Below are 24,552 nucleotides of genomic sequence, written 5' to 3' on the forward strand. Positions count from 1 at the left end.
GGGGTGAATGAGGAGATAAAGGCGGAGGAATGGAAGGAATACTTTATGGATTTATTGGGAGGGATAGAGGTAAAAGTGGTAAGAGGAGGAAAAGAAAAAAGGGAGAGGGATGAGGAGCAGGAGATAAGCAGGGAGGAAGTGAAGAGGATGCTGGGAAAACTGAAGAAAGGAAAAGCAGCGGGGGAGGATGGGATACCAAGTGAGGTATGGAAATATGGAGGGGAGAGGGTAGAAGAGTGGGTATGGGAAATGTGCAACAGAGTATGGAGAGGAGAAGGATGGCCGGAGAGGTGGAAAGAAGGGATAATAGTGCCACTGTTGAAAAAGGGAACGGGGAATAAAGTGGAAAACTATAGAGGAGTAACATTGATGCCAACGCTATACAAGATATACGTGGGAATTTTAACTGAAAGGTTAAAGGAAGAAATGGAGGGGAAGAATATGATACCGGAGAGTCAGACAGGTTTTAGGAAGGGAATGGGGGTGATGGATAGTATCTATGTGTTGAACTATCTGGTGAATAAGAGGGTAAACAAGAAGGGGGGAAAGGTAGTCGCGGCATTTATGGACCTGAAGGCGGCGTTTGATTCGGTAGATAGGGAGGTGTTAATGGAGGCAATGAAGAGGAGGGGAGTGAGGGAGGGATTAAGGAGTAGGATAGAAGAGGTGTACAGGGAAACGAGGAGTAAGGTAAGAGTGGGGAAGGAGGAGGGAGAAAATTTTTGGATGGCAAGGGGGGTGAGGCAAGGTTGCCCAATGAGTCCGCACTTATTCAGTTTGCTGATAGCGGATATAGAGGAAGTGCTAAGAAAAGGAGGTTGGGGGGGGGGGTGAAACTGGGAGGGGAAAAGGTGCATTGTTTGGCGTACGCAGATGATATGGTACTGTTGGCGGAGGATGAAGAAGGGATGATACATATGTTGGGGAAAATGGAAAGTTATATGGGCAAGAAAAGGTTAGAGGTGAATGTGGATAAGACAAAGGTAATGAGGTTTAAAAAGGAAGGAGGAAGAATGAAGAGAGTGGAGTGGAGATGGAAAGGAAAAAGGTTAGAGGAAGTGAAAGAATTCACATATTTAGGGTATAAGCTACAGAGGAACGGGGGGCAGGAGGCGCAGGTAAAGAACAGAGTTAGGAAAGCAGGAGCGGTGATAAGACAGGTGTGGGGAATGGGAAAGAGAAGGTTTGCAGGAGACTGGATGAAAAGAGTATGGCTAATGGAAAGGTTGGTGGGGACGGTGTTGGAATATGGGGCGGAAATATGGGGATGGAAGGAGAGGAGAGAGGTGGAGGCAATGCAGGAGCGATGGATTAGGTGGACGTTAGGAGTAGACTGGTGCACGCCGGGGTATATGGTAAGAGAGGAGATAGGAAAAGACAAATTTAGGATAAGGGCAGGAAGGAGGGCGGTAGGGTATGAGAGGAAGTTGGAGGAAGGAAGGGGAGGAAGTTTAGCGAGGAAATGTTTTGAGGATATGAAAGAAAGGATAAGGGGAGGAAAGGAAAGAACGATGTGGGAGGAAGAGAGGGGGAAATTCTGGGAAGAAAGAGGAATAGAAGGGAAAGAGATGGAGGAAAAAAGGGGAAGGGGAGAGGAAGTATATGAGGGGTGGGAACAGAAAGACAGGGAAAGGCAGAAGGAGGAAAGATGGGAGAGGATAAGAGAGTCGAGATATAATAGATGGTATGGGGAATGGAAGGAGGAGGGTTTACCGGAATACCTGAGAAAGGGATGGGGGGAAAGTAGATGGAGAAGGATAGTCAGGTTCAGAATGAACAATGAGATGAGAGGGGCGAGATACTGGGAAGAAGAGGGGAAAAGAAGGTGTAGGTTATGCGGGATAGAAAATGAAACATGGGAGCATGTGATAGGAGAATGTGGGGGAGAAGGGGGGAAGGGAAACTGGTGGGAAAGAATGAAGGAAATACTGCAGGAAGGAGGAGAAGGGGAAGGATGGATGAGAGAAATAGAGAAAAAGAGGGAAGAGGGGAGAACGGAAGAAAGGAGGGAAGGAGGGGAAAAGGAGGAAGGAAGTATGAGGAGGAGAATGAGTGAGGTATGAATGAGGTGGTGGAGAATGTATGGGGAATCGGAAGCCGAAGCGAAGCGATAGGTAGGGACGGCTCTTTCTCTCTCTAAAGTAGTAGATAAGTAGGTTAAGGTAGAATTAAGTTATTTGTAAATTAGATGTAAGAGTAGAATTAAGAGTAAATATAAGTAAGATTGTAAGAGTTTGTAAGGTTGGGGAACGCTCCTTCAAAAGCGCCTTCAATCCCTTAGGGGACGAATAAAGAATTGAATGAATGAATGAAGAACACGCTTATATTGTAATATGCTAAGATATAGTGTGACAATAAAGACAATTAAATTCAAACAATTTTTTCACGTTTTTTATATGAATTTAATTATATTTTCTATGAAGTCTCATCAATTGTGATACAAAAAATATTTTTGTGGTATAAAAAATAACATTGTTGGTATTTTCGATTGCGATATAACTTGTATCGAATTCTCAGATAAGAAAATAATCTCTATATTTATCCGTGACAAAGGCAATTCTGCAAAAGTGATCCTGACACAAAGAGTAAACTTTGTCAGCAGCATGAAAGATGTGAAAGTTGCATCCATAAGTGTATGATTTGTTTTTAACAATAGCCACACTTTTTTTGATTTACAGAGAATTTTGACGAATCAGATTCATCCATTTAACTAGAGGGGGCATTTTGGGTCTATCTAATGATCGCGGCATTTAACTCATTATTTAATTTAACTCATTGCTAATGATTCCACAAACATATATAATCATACTAAAAATGTTATTTTTGCAAGTTAAAAAATTAAAAAAAAAATTGTTTTTGAAATATATAAACAATAAAATTATATATTATTCTTAACCCTCTTAGACTGTCAGCATTTTTTCATTAAAATTGAGGTTTTTTTTCCTCAAAATTTATCTATATAAGTAACATACACATTGTACACAATTTCGAAGATTTGCATCGAGTTACAAAAGTGACTTTCCCAGCAGTCTAAGGGTTAATACAATTAAGAATTAATAATACTATTATATGTAATTAATATATTTAATATATTATAAGTGTTTTATATTTTTGTATTCAGTTTTACATATAAATACATATTTTTTTAGAAATAAAGTCATCGATTTCTTATTTATTACGTTGCATATACCTAATACAAGACGACGAATAAGAAATATAAATTAGAATAATTTTTTCAAGTTTTTAAATATATTCATTATAATTTCTATTAGGTCACTGAAAGGAATTGCAAAATAAGAACGCGCTTATATTGTAATATGCTAAGATATAGTAGTGACAATAAAGACAATTTAATTCAAACAATTTTTTCACGTTTATTATATGAATTTAATTATAACAATAAAATAAAATATTAAATTTCGTTCGCCAGGAATGAAATACTAAGGTAGTAGATATTAAACTGACTACACTGGCTGTCTATTCGATTTGTTAAACTATATTTATTGACGTTTCGACCATACGGGTTGTGGTCCTTTTCAAAATTACAATAGAAGCATTCTAGAAATTAATGTACATGCAATCAGAATCAACATTTAAATTGAAAACGTGAAATGTAACAAATGAGACTTACAATGAGTTACTGCATATCGTTATTGACATTTAAAAGTACGCTCCGGTGAGACTTAACTTAAGATCGGATGGTAAATTAACTGCGTTTCACTTGTGTCATCTTGCTACGACTGAGCACACTGTACTAACGAATAAACACGCCGAAAATTATGTCAAAGTTAAAAGTTAACAATATTTACATTCTCGCTAAATTGTGATGTACCATATGGCAAATTACTAAAATAAAATATAAAAAATGAAAAATAAAATATAAAAAGTATAAGATAATAAAAAGACAAATAAATAAATAAATAAATATATTCGGTTCGCTTATGTCATCCTGCCTTAACATACCAATAATAAACTACTAATAATAGCTCCCAACAATGTATGTTAAAAATTTTTTACTTCAATTTCTAAACAAACTGTCATATATCGTACTAAAGCTTTCAGTGTCTTTCTGTAAATTGATAGTGGAATTCAATTTCTTGATAAAGTACATTTCGGCTATTTCTCTTTTTCTTCTATTGTTTTCTTTATGCAGAATTAAAGGATTCGACCAATCAAATTCATGTCCTTGATTAATTCTGTGCTCACTAACAACAGAAAAATTGCTCGCTGAATTTTTAATATTACGTCGGTGTTCGTTAATCCTAGTACTGAGATGTCTTTTTGTCTGCCCTACATAATTAGAATCACAATTGTTACAATTAATACATAGACTACGCCGGTTTGCTTATTAATATCTAAATTATCTTTCCCCAATTTTATTAAACAGTTCAGTTTTTTGGGGATGGTAAAAATTACGTTAAGGTTCTTTTTGTTTAGAAATCTATATATGTCATTAGTGAACCGATTACAATATGGAATGACGATGAAATTTTCCCTCGAAACATCCGTCGAATCTACATTTATAATTTTTTTATCCTTATTGTTTATAGGTTGTGACAGCTTGTGGGTTCTATCATTGACATATTTATTAATGAGATTTTCCGGGAAGCAATTATTTTTCAAAATATTCTTTACAATTTTTAAATTAGAGTCATGAAACCGTTTGTTAGATAAATTTATTGCATGGTCAACTAAATTGGTAATGGTGTTAATTTTATATTTCGTCGGATGATTCGAGAAAAAATTGATGTATCTTCCTGAGAATGTTGGTTTTCTGTACCAGTTAGTTATGAGCTTATTATCATCCCTGTGGACAATTGTATTCAAAAAGCTGAGAGAATTATTAGTTTCAATCTCATAAGTAAAAGTTAGTCTTGGGTGATAGCTATTAAATACCTCGCTCACCTCTAACAGTTTATCGTTAGGAAGGATCATGAATATGTCATCTACATATCTATAGAAACAAGATGTTTCGAAACCAAGCAAGGACAAACAATCCGTTTCAAGATCCTCCATTACGATATTTGCGAGTATGGGGGAGAGAGGTGAGCCCATTGGACTCCCATAAATCTGTTCATAAGCTATCCCATTAAACATGAAACTAGTTGAACACAATATTGCATCAATCGCATGCCTGAACTGTTGAAAACTAAAATTAGTATGTCCCGATATCTCATTCCATCTCTTTTCTATACCTTTTATGACTAGTTCCTTCGGAATATTAGTGTAGAGTGAAGAGACATCCAACGACACCATTATATCGGTTGACTCTATGGTTTTATTATTTATTGATTTGACGAACTCCCAACTATCTTTGACGAACGATCGAGGTTTTTGAATTGAATTTAGTAAGATAGAGTGTAAATAATTTGCCATTTGCCAGAAAGACACTGAAAGCTTTAGTACGATATATGACAGTTTGTTTAGAAATTGAAGTAAAAAATTTTTAACATACATTGTTGGGAGCTATTATTAGTAGTTTATTATTGGTATGTTAAGGCAGGATGACATAAGCGAACCGAATATATTTATTTATTTATTTATTTGTCTTTTTATTATCTTATACTTTTTATATTTTATTTTTCATTTTTTATATTTTATTTTAGTAATTTGCCATATGGTACATCACAATTTAGCGAGAATGTAAATATTGTTAACTTTTAACTTTGACATAATTTTCGGCGTGTTTATTCGTTAGTACAGTGTGCTCAGTCGTAGCAAGATGACACAAGTGAAACGCAGTTAATTTACCATCCGATCTTAAGTTAAGTCTCACCGGAGCGTACTTTTAAATGTCAATAACGATATGCAGTAACTCATTGTAAGTCTCATTTGTTACATTTCACGTTTTCAATTTAAATGTTGATTCTGATTGCATGTACATTAATTTCTAGAATGCTTCTATTGTAATTTTGAAAAGGACCACAACCCGTATGGTCGAAACGTCAATAAATATAGTTTAACAAATCGAATAGACAGCCAGTGTAGTCAGTTTAATATCTACTACCTTAAAAATATATAAACCATCCACTTATTTCCAAAAGATAAAAGTAGTTTTATTTTGTATTTTATCTTTTTGAAATAAGTGGATGAATAATATTTTTTCTAAAAATTATTTCTTTTTAATTCAAATATCTCATAAAAATCTATATTGATAACGTGAATCCCGTGGCGTCAATTTAAAGCGTGGGATTACCACCGTGCGAACTAGAGTTCAAGACCGAGAAAAACATGTTCTTTTTGGTATAGTATATCAGACATGTTTTTCTTATTATATACATTTATAATTATATATAATTATATATAATAATATATAATCATATATAATTATAATAATATATAATCATATATAATCACTGTCGCTCCCCCCCCCCCTGTACCCCCGCAGCCCCAGGATACGTGTTTATAATCATTATATATTAATATATAATCATATATAATTATAAATGTATATATAATTATATATAAATAAAAAATTCTCGTGCAATCTTTCAAAGCGAAAGTGAAAGACATAGGAAATATAAAAAAGTAACATTGAATATGTGTGTGTGTGTGTGTGCGCGCGCCGTGCGGCAACATCTTATTTGCAAACAAATAACAATTAGCCGCGCGGCAACAACGCACGAACTCGGGAGATATGCAGTCCACTTTTCGTCGCCGAAGAAAAAGGAACTGACGATGCAGCGACGTAAGTATTCCACATAATTTCTCTCTCTCTTTCTCTCTTTCTCTCTCTCTCTCTCTCTCTCTCTCTCTCTCCCTCTCTCTCCCTCTCTCTCTCCCTCTCCCTCTCTCTCCCTCTCCCTCTCTCTCTCTCTCCCTTTCTCTCTCTCTTTCTCTTTCTCTCCCTTTTTTTTATCTAATGTATAATTATTTTAGCAAAAAGTGAGGGATACGTCATCCCGAAGCGGAAAAAAAAGACGACGACGGAGACGCCGTTACCGGTGAATACACCGGTAAATATAAGTAAGGCGACGGCGCCGTCATCAGCGGACGCGAGGACGGCGACGACGGCGCCCCTGCCAGCGGACGCGAGGACGACGACGGCGCCGCTGCCAGCGAACGCGAGGACGGCGACGGCGTCGCTGCCAGCGGACGCAAGGACGGCGACGGCGCCGCTGCCAGTGGAACGAGGATGATGATGACCCCGCTGCCAGCGGACGCGAGGATGATGATGACCCCGCTGCCAGCGGACGCGAGGATGGCGATAACCCCGCTGCCAGCGGACGCGAGGATGATGATGACCCCGCTGCCAGCGGACACGTCAGCGCAAACAGTAAGGAAGGTTGGTAATATTATATGTAATGGAGTCGTTGACGAAACATCATAACGATGGGACGTGTTCCTCTTTTAATTTTTAACTTTTAACATCATAACGATGGGACGTGTTCCTCTTTTAACGTTTAACTTTCGATTTCAAATAACACCGGTGTGATGTTATGTTAACCTCGGTTTAATTGATGAAATTTCACTTGAAAAGGACCACAACCAAATGGTCGAAACGTCGTGAAATAATCAAATAAAATTGCTAGTTACGTCGTAGTCAAGTCGTTTAAGCTTATTATATGTAATATTTTACACACACATATATATTTATATATATATTTATATGTATGTATGTATGTATATATGTAACAGATGTAAAAAAAGTGCTAAGTTATATCTTTCGCAAGCAACAATAATTCTTTACAAAAAGTCGTAATCAAATATATTATCTTCTCAAAAATTATGTTTATAGCCAAAATAATTCTTTGCAAAAATTAATCATTATCAAAAATATTTTCTCAAAAATTATATTTATAAATTATATTTTATTTTTGTTAATAATACTAGAAAAAAATTAAAATATTAGCATCAAAAAGTAGTGAAATCAAAAAATTGCGCTAAATAATTATATTGATAATACGAGAAAAAAGGTTAAAATATTAGCATCAAAAAGTAGTGAAATCAAAAAGTTGCACTAAGTAAGTGACAACATAATATATAATATTTAGATAAATTTCCTATAATGATACAAATGTATAATTATTGCTTTATTTTAAAACGTTTATAATATACAGGGTGTCCGGTAACTAACGGACCAACGATTACAAATGGATTCTTTGGTCAATTTGGGAACGATTTTTCCTCAGCGAAAATGTCGAAAAAGGTCATCATTTTTTACAACTTTCCAATATTTGTCATTATGTATCTTTATAACTAAGCCTGAAATTTAAATTTTATTATAGTAAACTCTACCTGAAATTAACTGAAGAATGTAATTATGTTAGACTTTTAACTCCAAAACGTTTAGTTTTCAAAAAACCCATTTTTTTCAATAACTTATAATTTGAAAATTATTGACTTCTCAACGTTTTTGCTAAGGAAAAATTGTCTCCAAATTGGCCAGAGAATCCGCCCTTAATCATTGGTCCGTTAGTTACCGGATACCCTGTATATATAATAACAAAATAAATTTAGCAAAATATATATATATATATTTATTTATCTTTATATTTAAATAACATGAATAATTATGTAATTAATTTAAACTGGAATGTATATACATTGTAAAGTTATTATATATTTTTATAAAAAATTTAGATAAATAGATATATATAATAAAATAAATTATTTATCTCTAAATAATTATTTAATTCAAATATATTTAAACGTATATTCAAAAAAGGTAATATAAGGCACAAAGAATTAAATTTAGAAAATTAAAAAAATTTAAAGTTAAATAAAAATTTTTAATTTAAATTAAAAAATAAAAGTAAAAAAATGTAATGTACAAAAAATACTTAGCGCTGTTTTTGTATTGTTATTTTAACACATTAGTAAATAAAATAAAATATAAATCAAAGTATAGACTAATTTTTTTACTGCAATACGCTTCAATAGAAATCTATAAACATATTACGTGGCTCGATATTCGAATGACATGTGGCTAGCTGAACATATCGATATACATGTATGAAATATATGTATATAATGTAACATGCAATAATTGTCATATTAAACAGATTCAACGATTGGGCAATTAGGATTTTTTGTTAAATAATAACGCTAATATATTAAATCTGTAATATAATAATTAAACATGTTCGATTACTATATTGAGTTGTTGGTCCACTGGGATTCGATTGTGTTATCATCAATCATAAAACTAAGTGAAAATTATAAAAATGAATTTACTATACATCATGAGACGCGGTAGTGTCTCCGGCCATGTTCAAACCCTAAAAGACCTTAAAAAAGACACTACAAGTCTCTTATCCTGCACCATCAAAATCCATCTTTTGGGGGTGTAGAATTACTAAAATATAAAAAATTTTGAATTGACGTAATATAACCTGAAAGGCGGCATCGCCACGAGTAATTTGAGCCAAGAAGGAATAAAATCGGTTAAGCCGTTCTGGAGATACAAGCGGTCAAAAAGTGACGTTTTTCATGAAAAATAAAGTAACGTCGTCTTCTTCTTCTTCTTCTTCTTCTTCTTCTCTGTCCGCGTCCGCTGACGTCATCAGGATTATATATATATATATATATATATATATATATATATATAAATCTCTTCTCACCTTTCACTCACACCTCCCTCAACTTCCACCCACCCCTTTCCCTCCCACATCCCGTCCCCCCCGCCCCCACCCCCACCCCCACTCCCACCCCTCTTTCGCCCTAACTCACCCTCTTTCGTCCTATTTTTTCAGTTTTTTTCGTTCTCTCTCACCCTCTGTTGTCCTCTTTTACCCTCTTTCACCCTCTTTCGTCCTCTTTCACCCTCTTTCGTCCTCTTTCACCATCTTTCGCCTCTTTCACCCTCTTTCGTCTCTCTCACCCTCTTTTATTCTCTCTCACCCTCTTTACCTTCTTTCATTCCCTCTCACCCCCTTTCGTCCTCTTTCACTCTCTTTCGTCCTCTTTCACCCTCTTTCGCCCTCTTTCACCCTCTTTCGTCCTCTCACCCTCTTTCGTCCTCTTTCACCCTCTTTCGTCCTACCTCACCCTCTTTTGTCCTCTCTCACCCTCTTTCACCCTCTTTCGTCCTCTTTCACTCTCTTTCGTCCTCTTTCACCCTCTTTCGCCCTCTTTCACCCTCTTTCGTCCTCTTTCACCCTCTTTCATTCTCTCTCACCCTCTTTCATTCCCTCTCACCCTCTTTCACCCTGTTTCGTCTTCTTTCACCCTCTTTCATTCCCTCTCACCCTCTTTCGTCCTCTTTCACTCTCTTTCGTCCTCTCTAACCCTCTTTCATTCTTTCTCACCCTCTTTCGCCCTCTCTCACTCTCTTTCGTCCTCTTTCACTCTCCTTTGTCCTCTCTCACTCTCTTTCATTCTTTCTCACCTTCTTTCGACCTCTCTCACCCTCTTTCGTCCTCTTTCACTCTCTTTTGTCCTCTCTCACTCTCTTTCATTCTCTCTCACCCTCTTTCACCCTCTTTCGTCCTCTTTCACCCTTTTTCGTCCTCTTTCGCCCTCTTTCACCCAATTTCATCCTTTTTCACCCTCTTTCGCCCATCTCGTCTTCTCTTACTCTCATTCGTCCTCTCTTACCCTATCTCCAAAAAATCATAAAAATGAAAAGGTCAAGCCATGTTCAAAAGAAGGTCCTCAAAAATTTAAACCTTGTCTGTACAATGAAAAATAATTACTCGTAATTTCAGAGTTCCAATTTGTTAATATCGAATAATGTATTTGTTTCAAGTAATGGCGGTAGAGTTAAATACATACCTACGTATATGCAGTTTTTGCTGTTAAACGTATTTGAACGAAAAAAATAATTAAATGATTTAAATATAGCACATTTTCAAAAAAATGCATTCAGATGCATGAAATGCAAGAGAAAAAGTAATTGCTGGTGTACGATTACATTTTTGTTTAATTGGCAAACAAATATTTAATAAAATTTATTAATTTAAAAAAAGGAAAAAAAATGAATCTTTTCAATATAAAAAGATATAAATATATAAATAAATACATAATAACAAAATATATACATTCTAAGCATTTAAATAATAATACAATTTTAAAACAAGACCATTTATATAAATATTTATATACAACGTATTCTAATTATGTTATTCAATATTTTTCAATATTTCTCTCTAATAATTTATAATAAATAAACACAATTTGAATGTAATATGTAAAAACATTGTGAAATGGTTACCTAGTTGAATGCAGAAATGTTCTCCAGAAGGAAACTGTATGGTTACACTTCGTTATATTACCAAATTTCCTGCAATATTTTTCATGCATTCAGAAAGAATTGCAACGATAAACACTTTATCACCTCATTTTCCTTTCGTGAGGAATATTCGAAGAAATGTTTACAAATTGATCGACAATTATAATAAGTTTTGTGAACTGTTTTCATCTTTGAGATTCATCAATATGGATAAATTAGTTGAAATTTCCAATGATTTTAAGAATAAAGCAAGATTTTATCCAAAAAATGTAACTGATGTTTGTTTGGACGAGGAAAAGATTTTCTCGCAAAATTACGAAGCATTTAAAGTCATGAAAAAGCGATTGTTGGATTTACCACGTATCCCTTGCATTTCTTGCGAAAAATTATGCTTGAGAAGAGACGTTTCTAAGCTCGAGAAGCTGAGGAAAACAATAGACGGACCTTTTTGGAAAGATCTGATAGCAAACGTAACAGAACACAGTAATAATACTGAATTCGTTTGTAAGCTTTGTTTGGGTAAATTTCAAAAAGGCGTGTTGCCTTCTACTTGCATTTTGTATAATCTCGCGGTAAAACCATTACCAGATGTTTTGTCAGATTTCAATGATTACGAAAAAATGTTAATCAAGAGAATTAGCAGCTTTCAAGTAGTGCAATTGATGGGCAATGTTTCGAACAAACATATACCGCATAGACAAATGATCCGCAAAGTAAAAGGCAGAACATTTCATTTGCCTCTACCTTTACAAGAAACATTGGATAAGGTATGTCCTCCGGAAGATCCTATAAATTTGAATCACGAGTTGCAAATTCTCGTTCGAGGTATACCCAAGAAATCTAAAGTGGTTTGGGAAAATTTGGTAGATATTAATAAAGTGTATAAGGCTGTACAATGGTTGAAAGAAAATAATCCTCATTACTCAAAAATTCGTCTTCCAGCGTCATCTGATGATCTATTAAAGGATAAGTTGCAGGAAACAGAATATAGGATTGTCGATGAAGAAAGCGACAATGACGAAATAAATGAGGTGGTTGAGGAATTACCAGCATTGAATTTGTACAATGTACAGCAAAACAAAAATAATAATGATCAAACCGTTTTAAAACGTACGGCTTTTCTCACACAAATCACTGAACATTCGGATATTAACGATCAGTATACAATATACCCAATACACGCGAAAAAAATCGATAACGAATCTGCATTGAAACTTTATCAAATGGTGAAAATTGAAGATTTTCCAATGGATAATCGTTATAAATATCTGGATGTCATGTGTTTCCCTGATTTATATCCTGATGGTGTCAATGGACAACGAGAAGATAGAAACTTTGCATTGCTGGAATATTTATTTATTAGAACACGATTGATGTCGAAACATAGTAGATTCAGGTTGAATCTGCAGTATCTGTTTTTCCTTCTCAATGATGCTAACTACCGACAGTTGAAAAGTGGTATCTATTATACGATAATGGTTACTAACCCACGAGAGAGATACACTGCTGGTAGATACATGAACGAATTGAAAGGTTACGAATTAGAATCGAATTTAATGAGTATTTTCGCAAAATTGAGAAATACGGATCAATTTTGGCGACAACCGTCCAATAATGTAAAATGCATGACTTTGCATTACGGTCCAGCGACGTGGTTTTTGACTTTGAGTCCTAGTGAATGGAAATGGTCCGATTTGGGTGAATATTTACGAGATATGAATCCCGATAAAGAGAAGTTAGGCATCAGCAAACTAGTCGCATACGATCCTGTAAGTACTTCTAGATTCATGTGCATAAAATTCAAAGCCATGATTGATTTTATTTGTTCGTCCGATAATTCATTAGGAAAGGTTATTCATTACTTCTGGCGACTGGAATATCAAAGTAGAGGTATTCAGCACATGCATTGTATGATTTGGATAAAAGATGCTCCAGTAATAGGAAAATCGCCGGATGAAGAAGTTGCTACGTTTATTCGAAAATACGTAACGTGTGAAATTCCAGATGAAAATGTTTCGCCAACGTTGTACGATACGGTAATAAGTGATCAGAATCATAAACATAACTCGTATTGCATGCGTACGAAAAAAACGGAAACTAATATATACAGAAAGTGTCGGTTCAATTTTCCTCGGCCAGTTACTGAGAATTTCGTTTTAAGAGACGTTATCACTTCGATAGTCGGTAAAAAAAATTTACGCAGTAAGAGCAGATTGTACGATCTTCCTCGCAAGGAGTCGGAAAGGTTTATAAACGATTATAATCCGGCTATCAAATTAGCCTGGGAGGGAAATATGGACATACAATTTATTGGAGAAAAATCAGAGTTTTTAAACTCATATTTAACAAAATACACGACAAAGTCGGAAAAAATGCAATACAGACTTTGAAGAGATAGATTCGAATAAGTCCTTGGCATCGAAACTGTGGAATTTTGCAATGCGTTCATTAAATAACAGAGAATGCGGTGCTTTAGAAGCTGCGGATACACTATTAGGGAATCCCTTGTACGGTATGACTAATGATACCATGGTCAAATGGATCGATGTTAATGAGGTGAGAAATAGAAAAGTTAAAACATTTAATGAAATTAAAGCTCTCGATGAAAATTCTACGAATATTTACTGTTCGTCACTCATCGATGATTATTATCCAAATAAACCTCAGGAATTAGAATCATTGAATTTGTACGATTTTGCCAGATTCTGGGAAATTACGAAACAGATGCCAAATAATGACGAAGTCAAGTGTTACAAACTGACATCGGGTTTATTTAAAAAAAAAACGAAAAAAGGGTTATTTAATTAACCATTATCGATTTAATATAAAAACTGAGCCCGAAAAATACATTTACTCGCTGCTTCTTCTGTTCAAACCATGGAGAGATTTGAGTGAACTCAAAGGTACATTCGAGACTTACACGGATGCCTTTAAGAATTCAGAGTCTGTTTTAACGAAGGTAATGAAATATCACAAAAAGCTCGAAAAAATACAGAAAGCTTTTGAGAACGTTGCTGAATTAATCGAGAAGCGCGAAAATGATCTGAAAACAGCAGACAGAGACAAATCCGATGACGATGAACTGGATTGTAATCCGATAGAAACTGACGACGCGATGAAAAGATCTGGAAGATTTTGGTAAGATTGACGACCCGATTGATTTATCGCAAATGATGTCGCAATTGAACGAAGACCAGAAAAGAGTCTTTGATGGAGTATACCAAGTTTTACAAGATAAGAATCAGATTCTGCGACTGTACGTAAGTGGCGAGGGTGGTACAGGGAAAAGTTTTCTAATTGAAACGATTAAACATTGGATCAGAATAAATTTGGAAAAAACGACTGCCATATCTGCTCCCACGAGTATCGCAGCATTCAATATCGATGGCTTGACAATCCGTAGAATGTTTCAACTACCCGTTAGTCATGAATCTACACCAAAATATACGCAATTGTCAGACATGGTCTTGAAAACTTTGAGAGACAAATTAAAGAATGTCGAATTATTTATAATCGATGAAGTATCCATGATTTCAAATGTGAAACTTATGTTTATCAATCTACGATTATGTGAAATCTTTGATACGACAGATACAGATGATGGTTTCTTTGGCAGAAAACACATTCTCCTGTTTGGGGATTTGTTGCAGCTTCCTCCTGTAAAAGGACAATTTTTGTTTGTTAAAATGTTTTAATCAGAGATTCAGAAGTATTTAGGTACCATGGGTGGATGTGATTTGTGGAGATTGTTCGAGTACGACGAACTTTTGATTAATATGCGACAAAGATGCGACAATACATATCGTGATATACTTTCTAGAATACGAATAGGTTTAGTAACGGATTCTGGCATCAATGTTCTTCAGTCTAGAAAAATCAATTTTAAAGAAAGTAGTTGCGACGAAAGATTGAATGAACTTTGCACTTATATGAATCAATTACCGATTGATACAATTTGTTTATTGCCCACGTGTTATTTGTGCAAGGTTTTGAACACAGCAATGCTCGATAAAATCGACAGCAATGAAATTCTACTGATAGCAGAAGATGATGTCGACTGTGCTCCAGCAATGAAAAAAAAGGTGCATAAAATTTTGGAAGACAAAGATGATAAAGTGTCTGAAACAGCTGGCATTGAAAGAGTAATAGCGATTAAATTGGCGCTAAAGTGATGATTCGACGAAACATTGACGTAACTTTGGGACTTGTCAATGGAACGATAGGCAATGTAGTTGCAGTTAATCACTCTGCTGACGGCAATTGTATTGATTCCATCAAAATAGTTATTTCGGATAACAAAGAAATCGCAATAACGAAAGTAGATATTAAATTTGAAGTATTCCACAAATTAGTGGTACGCTTGCTTCATAAAGGGACGATCAACGGAGGACGCAATAGGCAGAGCGGTCAGCAGCGTGAAATCGGCCGAATCAAAGTACGTAATGGCATATTTGTCGATAAGTAGAGCATTCGACAATCTTTCTTGGATTGGGATTTTGGTACAGGATTAGGAGTGTGCACTGCACAAGGAAGTTGTTTGAGGTGTTCATGGATTACTTCTCGAATCGTGAGGTACAATTGGCAAGCCGGGCAAAACCAGATTGCGATATGTAATTTGGAATATCGAAGAGGAAGTAATGGATAACGTCCAATTAAATTTATTTAAACGCATGCGAGCTTGCATAAGGATGGATGGTGGTCATTTTGAGCACCTATTATAAATTAATCCGCTTTTTTCAGAGCGACCAAAGTCAATCCGCTCTTTTCAGAGCGACCAAAGTCAATCCGCTCTGAAAAGAACGACCAATACATTTATACATGGAACATCTTGTTCGCAAAACATAATCATTTTTCTCACGTCTCGCTTAAAAAGAAAGGGCAAAACGGGCGGATAATGTTAAGTCATTAAAAAAATGTATTATAACGTAAAAAATTATAATACGTTATAATATGCCTTTTTTAATAACATAATTATTATACGTTTTAATACATGTCTCGCGTCAATCACATGTTCGGCAACGCCGCGTGATTGTTATCGTCTAGACGTGTCGCGAAGCGTCGCGACGCGTTGCGTCATCCGTCGCCGCAGTCTGTTGTCGTGTCCTTGCCGTGTAAACAATTGTCGTCCGCATCGAGTAACGTGTGCCTTTTTACAAGTAATTTTTAATAATTAATCGGTACACTGAGAGAATTTTCTCTTAAAATTTACCCTAAAAGTTATGGTAATTGTGAGACAATACGGTATGAAAAGAATTTTATTAAAATTTCTCTGATTAATATTTATCACATTAAAAATAATATCTATCACAATAAAATATGAAATATGTGTGATTAATTTTACTAAACTGTATAGTAAAATTAATCAAACATATTTTATATTTTCTTGTGATACATATTATTATTTTTAATATAATAAATAGTAGAGAAATTCTAATAAAATTCTTTCCACATTGTTGAAGATTCGTTCTTCGGATCGAATCCTCGAGGACGATCGAATTTTCTAGAATGTTTTTTTGTTAAATTCCTTAGTGTTTACGCCAAGGAAACACGTGAAACCAACGTGTACACTCGCCGCTAATTGGCGTGTGTACATCGCCTGATTTTCTGATGGTCCAATCGAGGACCCCGATCGGCTGCCGCCCTACGCGAGCTCCGAAATTCGCGCAGCCCTCGAGTCAGTCCTCGAGAGAGCGAGCGCCGAGAAACATAAGTCTCGGTACGCGACGAACTTGTAGAAAGTGAATAAACTAATTTATAAGAGTTTTAACAAGGCTCTGTAATATAAATATAAATTTAACGTATAAGACGGGCAACAAGAGCCAAATCGCGGATGACAATGCGTTATCCTAACGAAACTAAATAATTTTCCGTTAGAATTAAATACCGGTGCACAAGGCACCAAATTTTACTTGGACACGGCCAAGATTTTAAAATATAAAATAATCTCATATTTGAGATTTAATTTTAATACCCCCTTTTTTTTTAACCCCCCTACGGAAATTAAATAAATGAATGCAAGAGAAACATATAGATCCGAAAATCGGGGATTCCCGATTCAGCGATTTTCGGATCTATATTTTTCTCTTGCATTCATTTATTTAATTTCCGTAGGGGGGTTAAAAAAAAAAAAAAAAAAAAAAAGGGGGTATTGAAATTAAATCTCAAATATGAGATTATTTCATATTTTAAAATCTTGGCCGTGTCCAAGTAAAATTTGGTGCCTTGTGCACCGGTATTTAATTCTAACGGAAAATTATTTAGTTTCGTTAGGATAACGCATTGTCAACCGCGATTTGGCTCTTGCTGCCCGTCTTATACGTTAAATTTATATTTATATTACAGAGCCTTGTTAAAACTCTTATATTGATACACGCTGGCTTAAAAATGCGTTTGTTTACCAACATTAATATATATAACAGAGAAAAGTATAGAATCGAAAGGATTTGAATAGCTCAGCTGGAAGAGCAGTCGCCCGGCAAGCGAAAGGTCTCGGGTTCGTTTCCCGGTTCAGCGATTTTCGGATCTATATTTTTCTCTTGCATTCATTTATTTAATTTCCGGTAGGGGGGTTAAAAAAAAAAGGGGGTATTGAAATTAAATCTCAAATATGAGATTATTTCATATTTTAAAATCTTGGCCGTGTCCAAGTAAAATTTGGTGCCTTGTGCACCGGTATTTAATTCTAACGGAAAATTATTTAGTTTCGTTAGGATAACGCATTGTCATCCGCGATTTGGCTCTTGTTGCCCGTCTTATACGTTAAACTAATTTAAACCGTTTCAAAACGCGTACAATCATTTGATCACGTTAACCCGGCATCCTACAACGTTAAATCTTATACATATAAAATGGTCCTTCGAGCCGGATTTTAAAAACCGATCGAGTGATAGTGAAATCGCGAAAAGAACGGGCTCCTTTGTTTCGTACCTTATTCGAACGATTGACAATTTCTGCTTCGTGTGCCTATATCGGGGCAGTAAAGTTAAAAACGCAGTGATCCGCGGCACGAGAAATTCGCTAATTACGCGTTCTCGTTTGGAGTAGAAAGACTTCGTGTGCGGGAGTGAGACCGCGCTACACAACAATTAGCCGTCGCGCGCGCTCCGAAACAGTCTCTCTCTCTCTCTCTCTCTCTCTCTCTCTCTTTCTCGTTCTCTCTCGAAGACGCGAAGAGCGAGAGAGACGGATCACCGTCGCGCGCGTTCCGAAGATCTCTCTCTCTCTCTCTCTCTCTCTCTCGCGCTCTCTCCAAGACGCGAAGAGCGAGAGAGACGGTATCACGCCGCGCGCTCCGAAGCTCTCTCTCTCGCTCTCTCTCTCTCTAGCTGCGGCTCTCTCGATCGCGCGCCTGCCGTCGCTCCGGCCTAAGCCGCGGCGCTCCGGCCACGTGACGGTCACGCACCCTCACGTATCCGGTGTACATCGAATTCTGCATTTGAGTAGTCAGAATTTCGTTGAAGTGTCACTTGCAGTGCAAGCGCCGCTATCACGCGCTTTGCAATTTTGCATTCGGACGGCAGTTAAACGCCGTTCGAGATTAATGACTTCACGCGTACTCCGCTATCACGCACCAGTGATTTTCTTAATTGAGTGCGGTGAACATTCGCGAGTTATCCGCAAGCGCCGCAAGCACGCGCTTTGCGTTACGATAATCGCAGTGACTCTCAATGATTAATCGTGACTTATATTGATTAACAGTGACTCTCAGTGAGCGTGCGCCGCTATCACGCGCACCGCACCGGTGAATCTTAACCAGTGCATTTTTTTCTCACTGACTTTTGACTCTCGCAGACCACAGTGCAAACGACAGCGCACGCCGCTATCACGCGTACGCGTCGTGCATCTCTCTGTGACTCTCTCGACACAGATTAATAGACAGATCGCCAAAGGCCTGCCTAAAGAAGAGACCGCCATCTTCGTGCGATAGACTTTGCCCCTTACCGACACACTTTGCCCCTGGTTCGAATCCGTGCTAAATTTCGTAGACTTGAACCAAAAGACTTTGCCCCTGGTTCGAGTCCGTGCTAAATTTCGTAGACTCGACCAAAAGACTTTGCCCCTGGTGCAAGTCCAGGCTAAATTCGTTTGACATTACCAACAGACTTTGCTCCTGGTGCGAATCCAGGCTAATTGATCATGAGACCAATTTGAGAGATTTGGCCCCCGTTGTGTGTGTGTGTGTGTGTGTGTGTGTGAGAGAGAGAGAGAGAGAGAGAGAGAGAGAAAGAGAAAAAGAATATTTTACATATGCATATATATATATATATATATAAAATTTATTAAATATAAAAATATATTTTTTACACATAAAATGTTTTTTTATTGAAATAATCACAATTTTAAATGTGATATAACACAGTGTTCAAAAATTTTTAATTTAAATTGATGTGAACAGCGCAAGAATTATGGACAATATACATATATATAAATAAGGGAAATAATAAAAAGAATAAAAATAATTTTAAAAATTATTTTCAAAAAATAACAAATTATGAAACAAAAATAAACAAAACAACAATGAATCTGCATATGAAAGAGAGACAACGATAAATCAACAACTTCTTTCTACAAAAGCGGTTTTCATAGTAAAAATAATGAAATTAAAAATAAATATAGTAGAAAAACGAGAAAAATAGCGGAATTGTAAAACTAAAAAACACCATTATGAAACAATGTCAGAAGAAGCAAGAAAATTAAGGGACATTTTATAAAACTTCTATTATTATACATTATTTAAGTTATGTAATTTTATTTTTTTTTATATTATATTCTATATTGTATTACTCACTTGCTGTTTGTATATAAACGAACGATTTTCCAAAATATTTGTTCGGTTAAGGCGTGTTGCATCATGCGCAGTATAAAGGGTGTTTAAATCAAAATTATATATATTAGATGTATTTTAAATATATATATTTATTATAATAGTTGCTTGTAAACATTGATTTTATTGATTTTATAAAGAAAAATTATATATATATATACCCGCTAAACATGAAACATACAGGGGATGTTACATTTCGGCAATAATATTGCAAATTTGAAACGTTACATAAATATGTTTATGAAATGTTTCGTAAACGTTTCAAAATAACATTTCAATTGCAACATTCATGCACTGTTCCAGAAATGTAACATTTTGGCTGTTATATCGATAATTTGAAATGTTAGGAAAGAAATGTTTGGCAACATCCTAGAAACATTTCATTTGGGATGTTCAGTTGTAACGTTCAGAGACATTACAGCATTGTTACATTTGCGACGTTCATAAAACATGTATTTTAAAACATTCCATAAACGTTTCATTTGGGATGTTTAGTTTGTAACCTTAGAGACATGACAGCAATGTTACATTTGCTACGTTCATAAAACATATATTTTAAAACATTCCATAAACGTTTCATTTGGGATGTTTAGTTTGTAACGTTCAGAGACATTACAGCAATGTTACATTTGTGACATTCCTGAAACATTTAATTTCATAATATTCTATGAACGTTTTATATGAAACATTTACTTTGTAACATATTCAAAAATATTACACTGCATTGCAGATTTTATATATTTGTGTTTGTACAATTGTTTTTGTACAATTGTGTTACATCAACGTTTTTGAAATAATAACACAAAAGCTTTTTAGTAAATATCAGGTACGTATATATATACATTAATATAAATAAGGTACGTATATATACATTAATAAATAAAGTACGTATACATTAATAAATCACTGAATTTTTAATATTTTATAAATTTATAATATTTTGAAAATAGTTTTTGTTTAACGTTCGTGCGCACGGTCACACGCACGTCCAGTGGACGATACATGGTGAGGCTGCCATTTACTTCACCGCCGCCGACATCGCTCAGCGAGACTCGTCGACCTGCTGAACGCCTACTGGATGCCATGGAGCGGAAAGGAGCACGAAGATCGTCGGTTCGGTGATCTCTATCGAGACTTCATGGATGAATACGAAACCTGCAACACATGGGAAGGTTAGTACGTTTACGACAGGTTCTGGTCCCAGGTGCTACTTACCGCATCACGGGGTCCTCAAGGAGTCGAGCACGACCACGAAGCTCAGGGTTGTGGTTCAAAACGGCTCCCAACGCACACGGTCCGGAGAGTCGCTTGAACTCGCACCTCCTCACTGGAGCCAATCTCTTGCCATCACTCGCTGACGTCCTACCTACTTCGTTGTCGTTGGCATCGGTTCGTGCTCGTCACGGACATCGAGAAAATGTACCGACAAATCCTCGTGCATCCGGAGGATGTCGCCTGCCAAACTATCCTGTGGCGCCACAACAGGTCCTGGACGACGTCCACGAGTACGAGCTGAGGACCGTGACCTATGGGCTAGCGTGTGCACCCTTCCTCGCCATCAGGGACTCTTCAAACTCGCAGCAGACGAAGAGGAAACGATATCCACGCGGAGTCAGGCACTGCGACACGACTGCTACGAAGTCGAACGACGTGGTCACCGGCGCCGATAGCTTGGAAAGATGCTATCGACCTTCAGCAGGAACTACGGAGTCTTTGCACGGCGGCGGTTTCCCTTTGCGAAAGTGGGCTGCCAACAACCACAGGTGCCACCGGAATTCCGCCGGAACACTCGGCTTCAAACGCGGACCGCGCTCGTGGAGGAAGAGCCACGCCACCCTGGTCTTCGATGGCATCCTCAAGGGGATTGGTTCTCCTTCACATACGTCCGCGTTCAACCACCGACCCTCACGAAGAGACGAGTCTTGGCCGAGACAGCTCGACTATTCGATCCAATGGTGGCTAGCGCCTGTCGTCATCCGACCAAAATTCTGATCCAGTCTACGTGGGCTTCAACGGCTGGATTGGGACTCTCCGCTGCCTGATCAGACGCACACCGCTGGAGACAACTGCTGAATCAACTTCCGTTGCTGGTCACATCCGTTGGTGGATCGTTGGCTCAGACAACCGGAGACGACCATTCGCAACCTGCAGCTCCATGGGTTTGCCGACGCATCAGAGCGAGGGTACGCCGCCGTGGTGTACATCCGCAAACGCTGCAACAGAGAAACATCAATCAACCGGTGATGGCAAAATCCAAGGTCGCACCTGTCAAGCAGGTGTCGTACCTCCGCTTGGAACTCTGTGCAGCAGCTCTACTACCCACGCTCATGCTCCACGTGCGCTCCGACTCTCGGTTTGACAACGACGCCAGTGCATCTGTTGGTCAGATTCAAAGGTCACGCTCCACTGGATTCAAGGACCACAGCACCCGCTGGAAAACCTTGTCGCCAATCGAGTGTCTCAGATCCAGACCCTGCTGCCAGACGCTCAATGGAGACACATCGCTGGACGAGAGAATCCTGCAGATTGTGCATCACCGCGGTGTTACTCCTGACGACTCATTAAGCATAAACTGTGGTGGACAGGAGACCTACCTGGCTGTCAGGAGACGAGACTGCATGGCCTTGTTCCGTCATCGAAGCCGCAGAGGTGACCTCCCGGAGCAGCGAGCCACCAGTTTGGTGGTCAAGGCACCGATCACGGCCGAACCTGACCATCCTCCTCCGCGTTTCCCGACGCCTACAAAGGCTGCTGCGAGTTACTGTATGGTGTCGGCGATGGCTCAATCCGGCGAGACGCGACGTCATACTTGGCCGCACTTTGCATCCGGACGAGCTGGACGTCGCCTTATTTCGATGGCTGCGAGTGGTGCAGGCGCTCCACTTTCCTACGGACGTAGCTGCGGCCTCTGCTGGACGCACTAGTCCACCGCGAAGCCACCTAGCGAGGTTGAGTCCGGTCCTCGATGATCAAGGCGTGCTGCGCGTCGGAGGACGTCTCAAGCATGCTCAGCTACCACTCGACGAAAGACATCCAATGATCATCCCGGCGGCATCATGGTTGAACTCGGCTGGTGATTGATTCCTGCCACCGACGGACACTGCACGGAGGTGTGCAACTGACTCTCGGCTTGCTCCGCCTGCGTTTCTGGGTGCCCCGAGGAAGGACCACCGTCAAACAGCAGCTACACCGATGCGTGACCTGCACTCGATGGCGCGCCGCAACACCACAGCCTCCGATGGGTAACCTTCCTCGGGACCGAGTAACGCCAACTCGACCGTTCCTCAGCACCGGTTTAGACTACGCGGGACCAATCCTCCTCCGGACCAGCAAGGGGCGTGGACACCGTGCGCACAAGGGATACATCGCCGTCTTCGTCTGCTTCTGGTCGAAGGCCATTCACTTAGAAGTTGTCTCGGACTACACCTCGGAGGCCTTCATCGCCGCGCTGCGCCGCTTCATCTCCCGCCGGGGTTTGTGCGCTGAGATTTACAGCGACTGCGGCACGACTTTCATCGGGGCAGATCGGACGCTGCGAGGTCTCTTTAACGCAGCGACAGCCGAAGGTCAAAGTGTCATCCTTGCCGCCACCGCTCAAGGAATCCGCTGGCACTTCAACCCGCCAGCGGCCCCGCACTTTGGTGGTTTGTGGGAGGCCGCCGTAAAGTCGACCAAGTTTCACCTCCGTCGGGTGATCGGCGAGACCACCCTCACGTTCGAGGAGTTGAGCACACTCCTCGCCCAGATCGAAGCTTGTCTGAATTCACGTCCGTTACAGGCACTCTCAGATGATCCAGAGGACGTCTCGGCGCTGACCCCCGGTCACTTCCTCGTTGGGGCACCGCTCCTCGCCTTGCCGGAACCGTCATTGACAGAGCAGACGGTGTCCACCTTGTCACGTTGGCGTCATCTGCAGCGGATGAGGGATCACTTCTGGCAGCGATGGTCATCCGAATACGTGCACGGACTCGCCCCACGCACCAAGTGGCTCAAGGATGCACCTGCACCCCACGTCGGCGATCTCTGTCTCGTGCGCTCCGAGATCACCCCTCCGAGCCGATGGCCTCTCGCTCGCATATTGCGTTTGCATCTCCCGGGGAAAGATGGATTACCGCGTAATTGACGATCCCCAACGGGCCAAAGTCCCCCGGGTCGTGCGCCCACCCCGTCAATCTCGTGTTTCTTCCGGGCGGGGGACGACGTTTCCTACACCGCACGTTGAAAGCTAGCATCACTCACTACAACGATCCCTCCCGTCATGCACCATATCAACTGTCCAAAGCTTCACTCATTTTTCACTCACCACCTCACTATAACCTTGTCTCGTTTCCACCGCTCACTGCAAACGGCATCGCCGAACATAAAAACAATTATAAATGTAGATACTGTCATAAATGTAATACTACAAATATAAATGTAGATACTGCAAAGAAACATAATGAAAAACAAGAACAATGTGAAAACCATGATAATGTGATTCCCGAGATTCCAGAAAAAATTGAGATTGAACCATTGGAATATATTGATGTGATTGAAGAAATTAACTGTTCAGATA

The 24,552-nt window shown here is 38.5% G+C and overlaps 1 protein-coding gene and 2 long non-coding RNA genes across 3 annotated transcripts; 2 read left to right on the plus strand and 1 right to left on the minus strand.

Annotated features, from left to right (window-relative positions):
* Positions 1 to 3,480: 3,480 nt before the first annotated feature.
* LOC146721401 (uncharacterized) lies at positions 3,481 to 4,284 on the minus strand. The gene is made up of 2 exons (XR_014925673.1): positions 3,632 to 4,284; positions 3,481 to 3,558 (listed from the first exon to the last, which is right to left on the minus strand). It is a non-coding gene; the product is annotated as an uncharacterized LOC146721401 (long non-coding RNA).
* Positions 4,285 to 5,390: 1,106 nt separating this feature from the next.
* LOC146721402 (uncharacterized) lies at positions 5,391 to 5,972 on the plus strand. The gene is made up of 2 exons (XR_014925674.1): positions 5,391 to 5,821; positions 5,895 to 5,972. It is a non-coding gene; the product is annotated as an uncharacterized LOC146721402 (long non-coding RNA).
* A 17,263-nt stretch (positions 5,973 to 23,235) lies between these two features.
* Positions 23,236 to 24,120, plus strand: LOC146721403 (uncharacterized). The gene has a single exon (XM_085486866.1). The coding sequence runs from the start codon at positions 23,236 to 23,238 to the stop codon at positions 24,118 to 24,120; it is 885 nt and encodes a 294-aa protein (XP_085342992.1).
* Positions 24,121 to 24,552: the final 432 nt, after the last annotated feature.

Source organism: Nylanderia fulva, unplaced genomic scaffold (genome assembly GCF_048542155.1).
Source record: "Nylanderia fulva isolate GAGA-0341 unplaced genomic scaffold, ASM4854215v1 Scaffold480, whole genome shotgun sequence".
NCBI lineage: Eukaryota > Metazoa > Arthropoda > Insecta > Hymenoptera > Formicidae > Nylanderia > Nylanderia fulva.

Excerpts from the sequence above, each read along its gene's own strand:
- LOC146721403 (XM_085486866.1), top strand. The coding sequence starts at position 23,236 with ATGGGTAACCTTCCTCGGGACCGAGTAACGCCAACTCGACCGTTCCTC.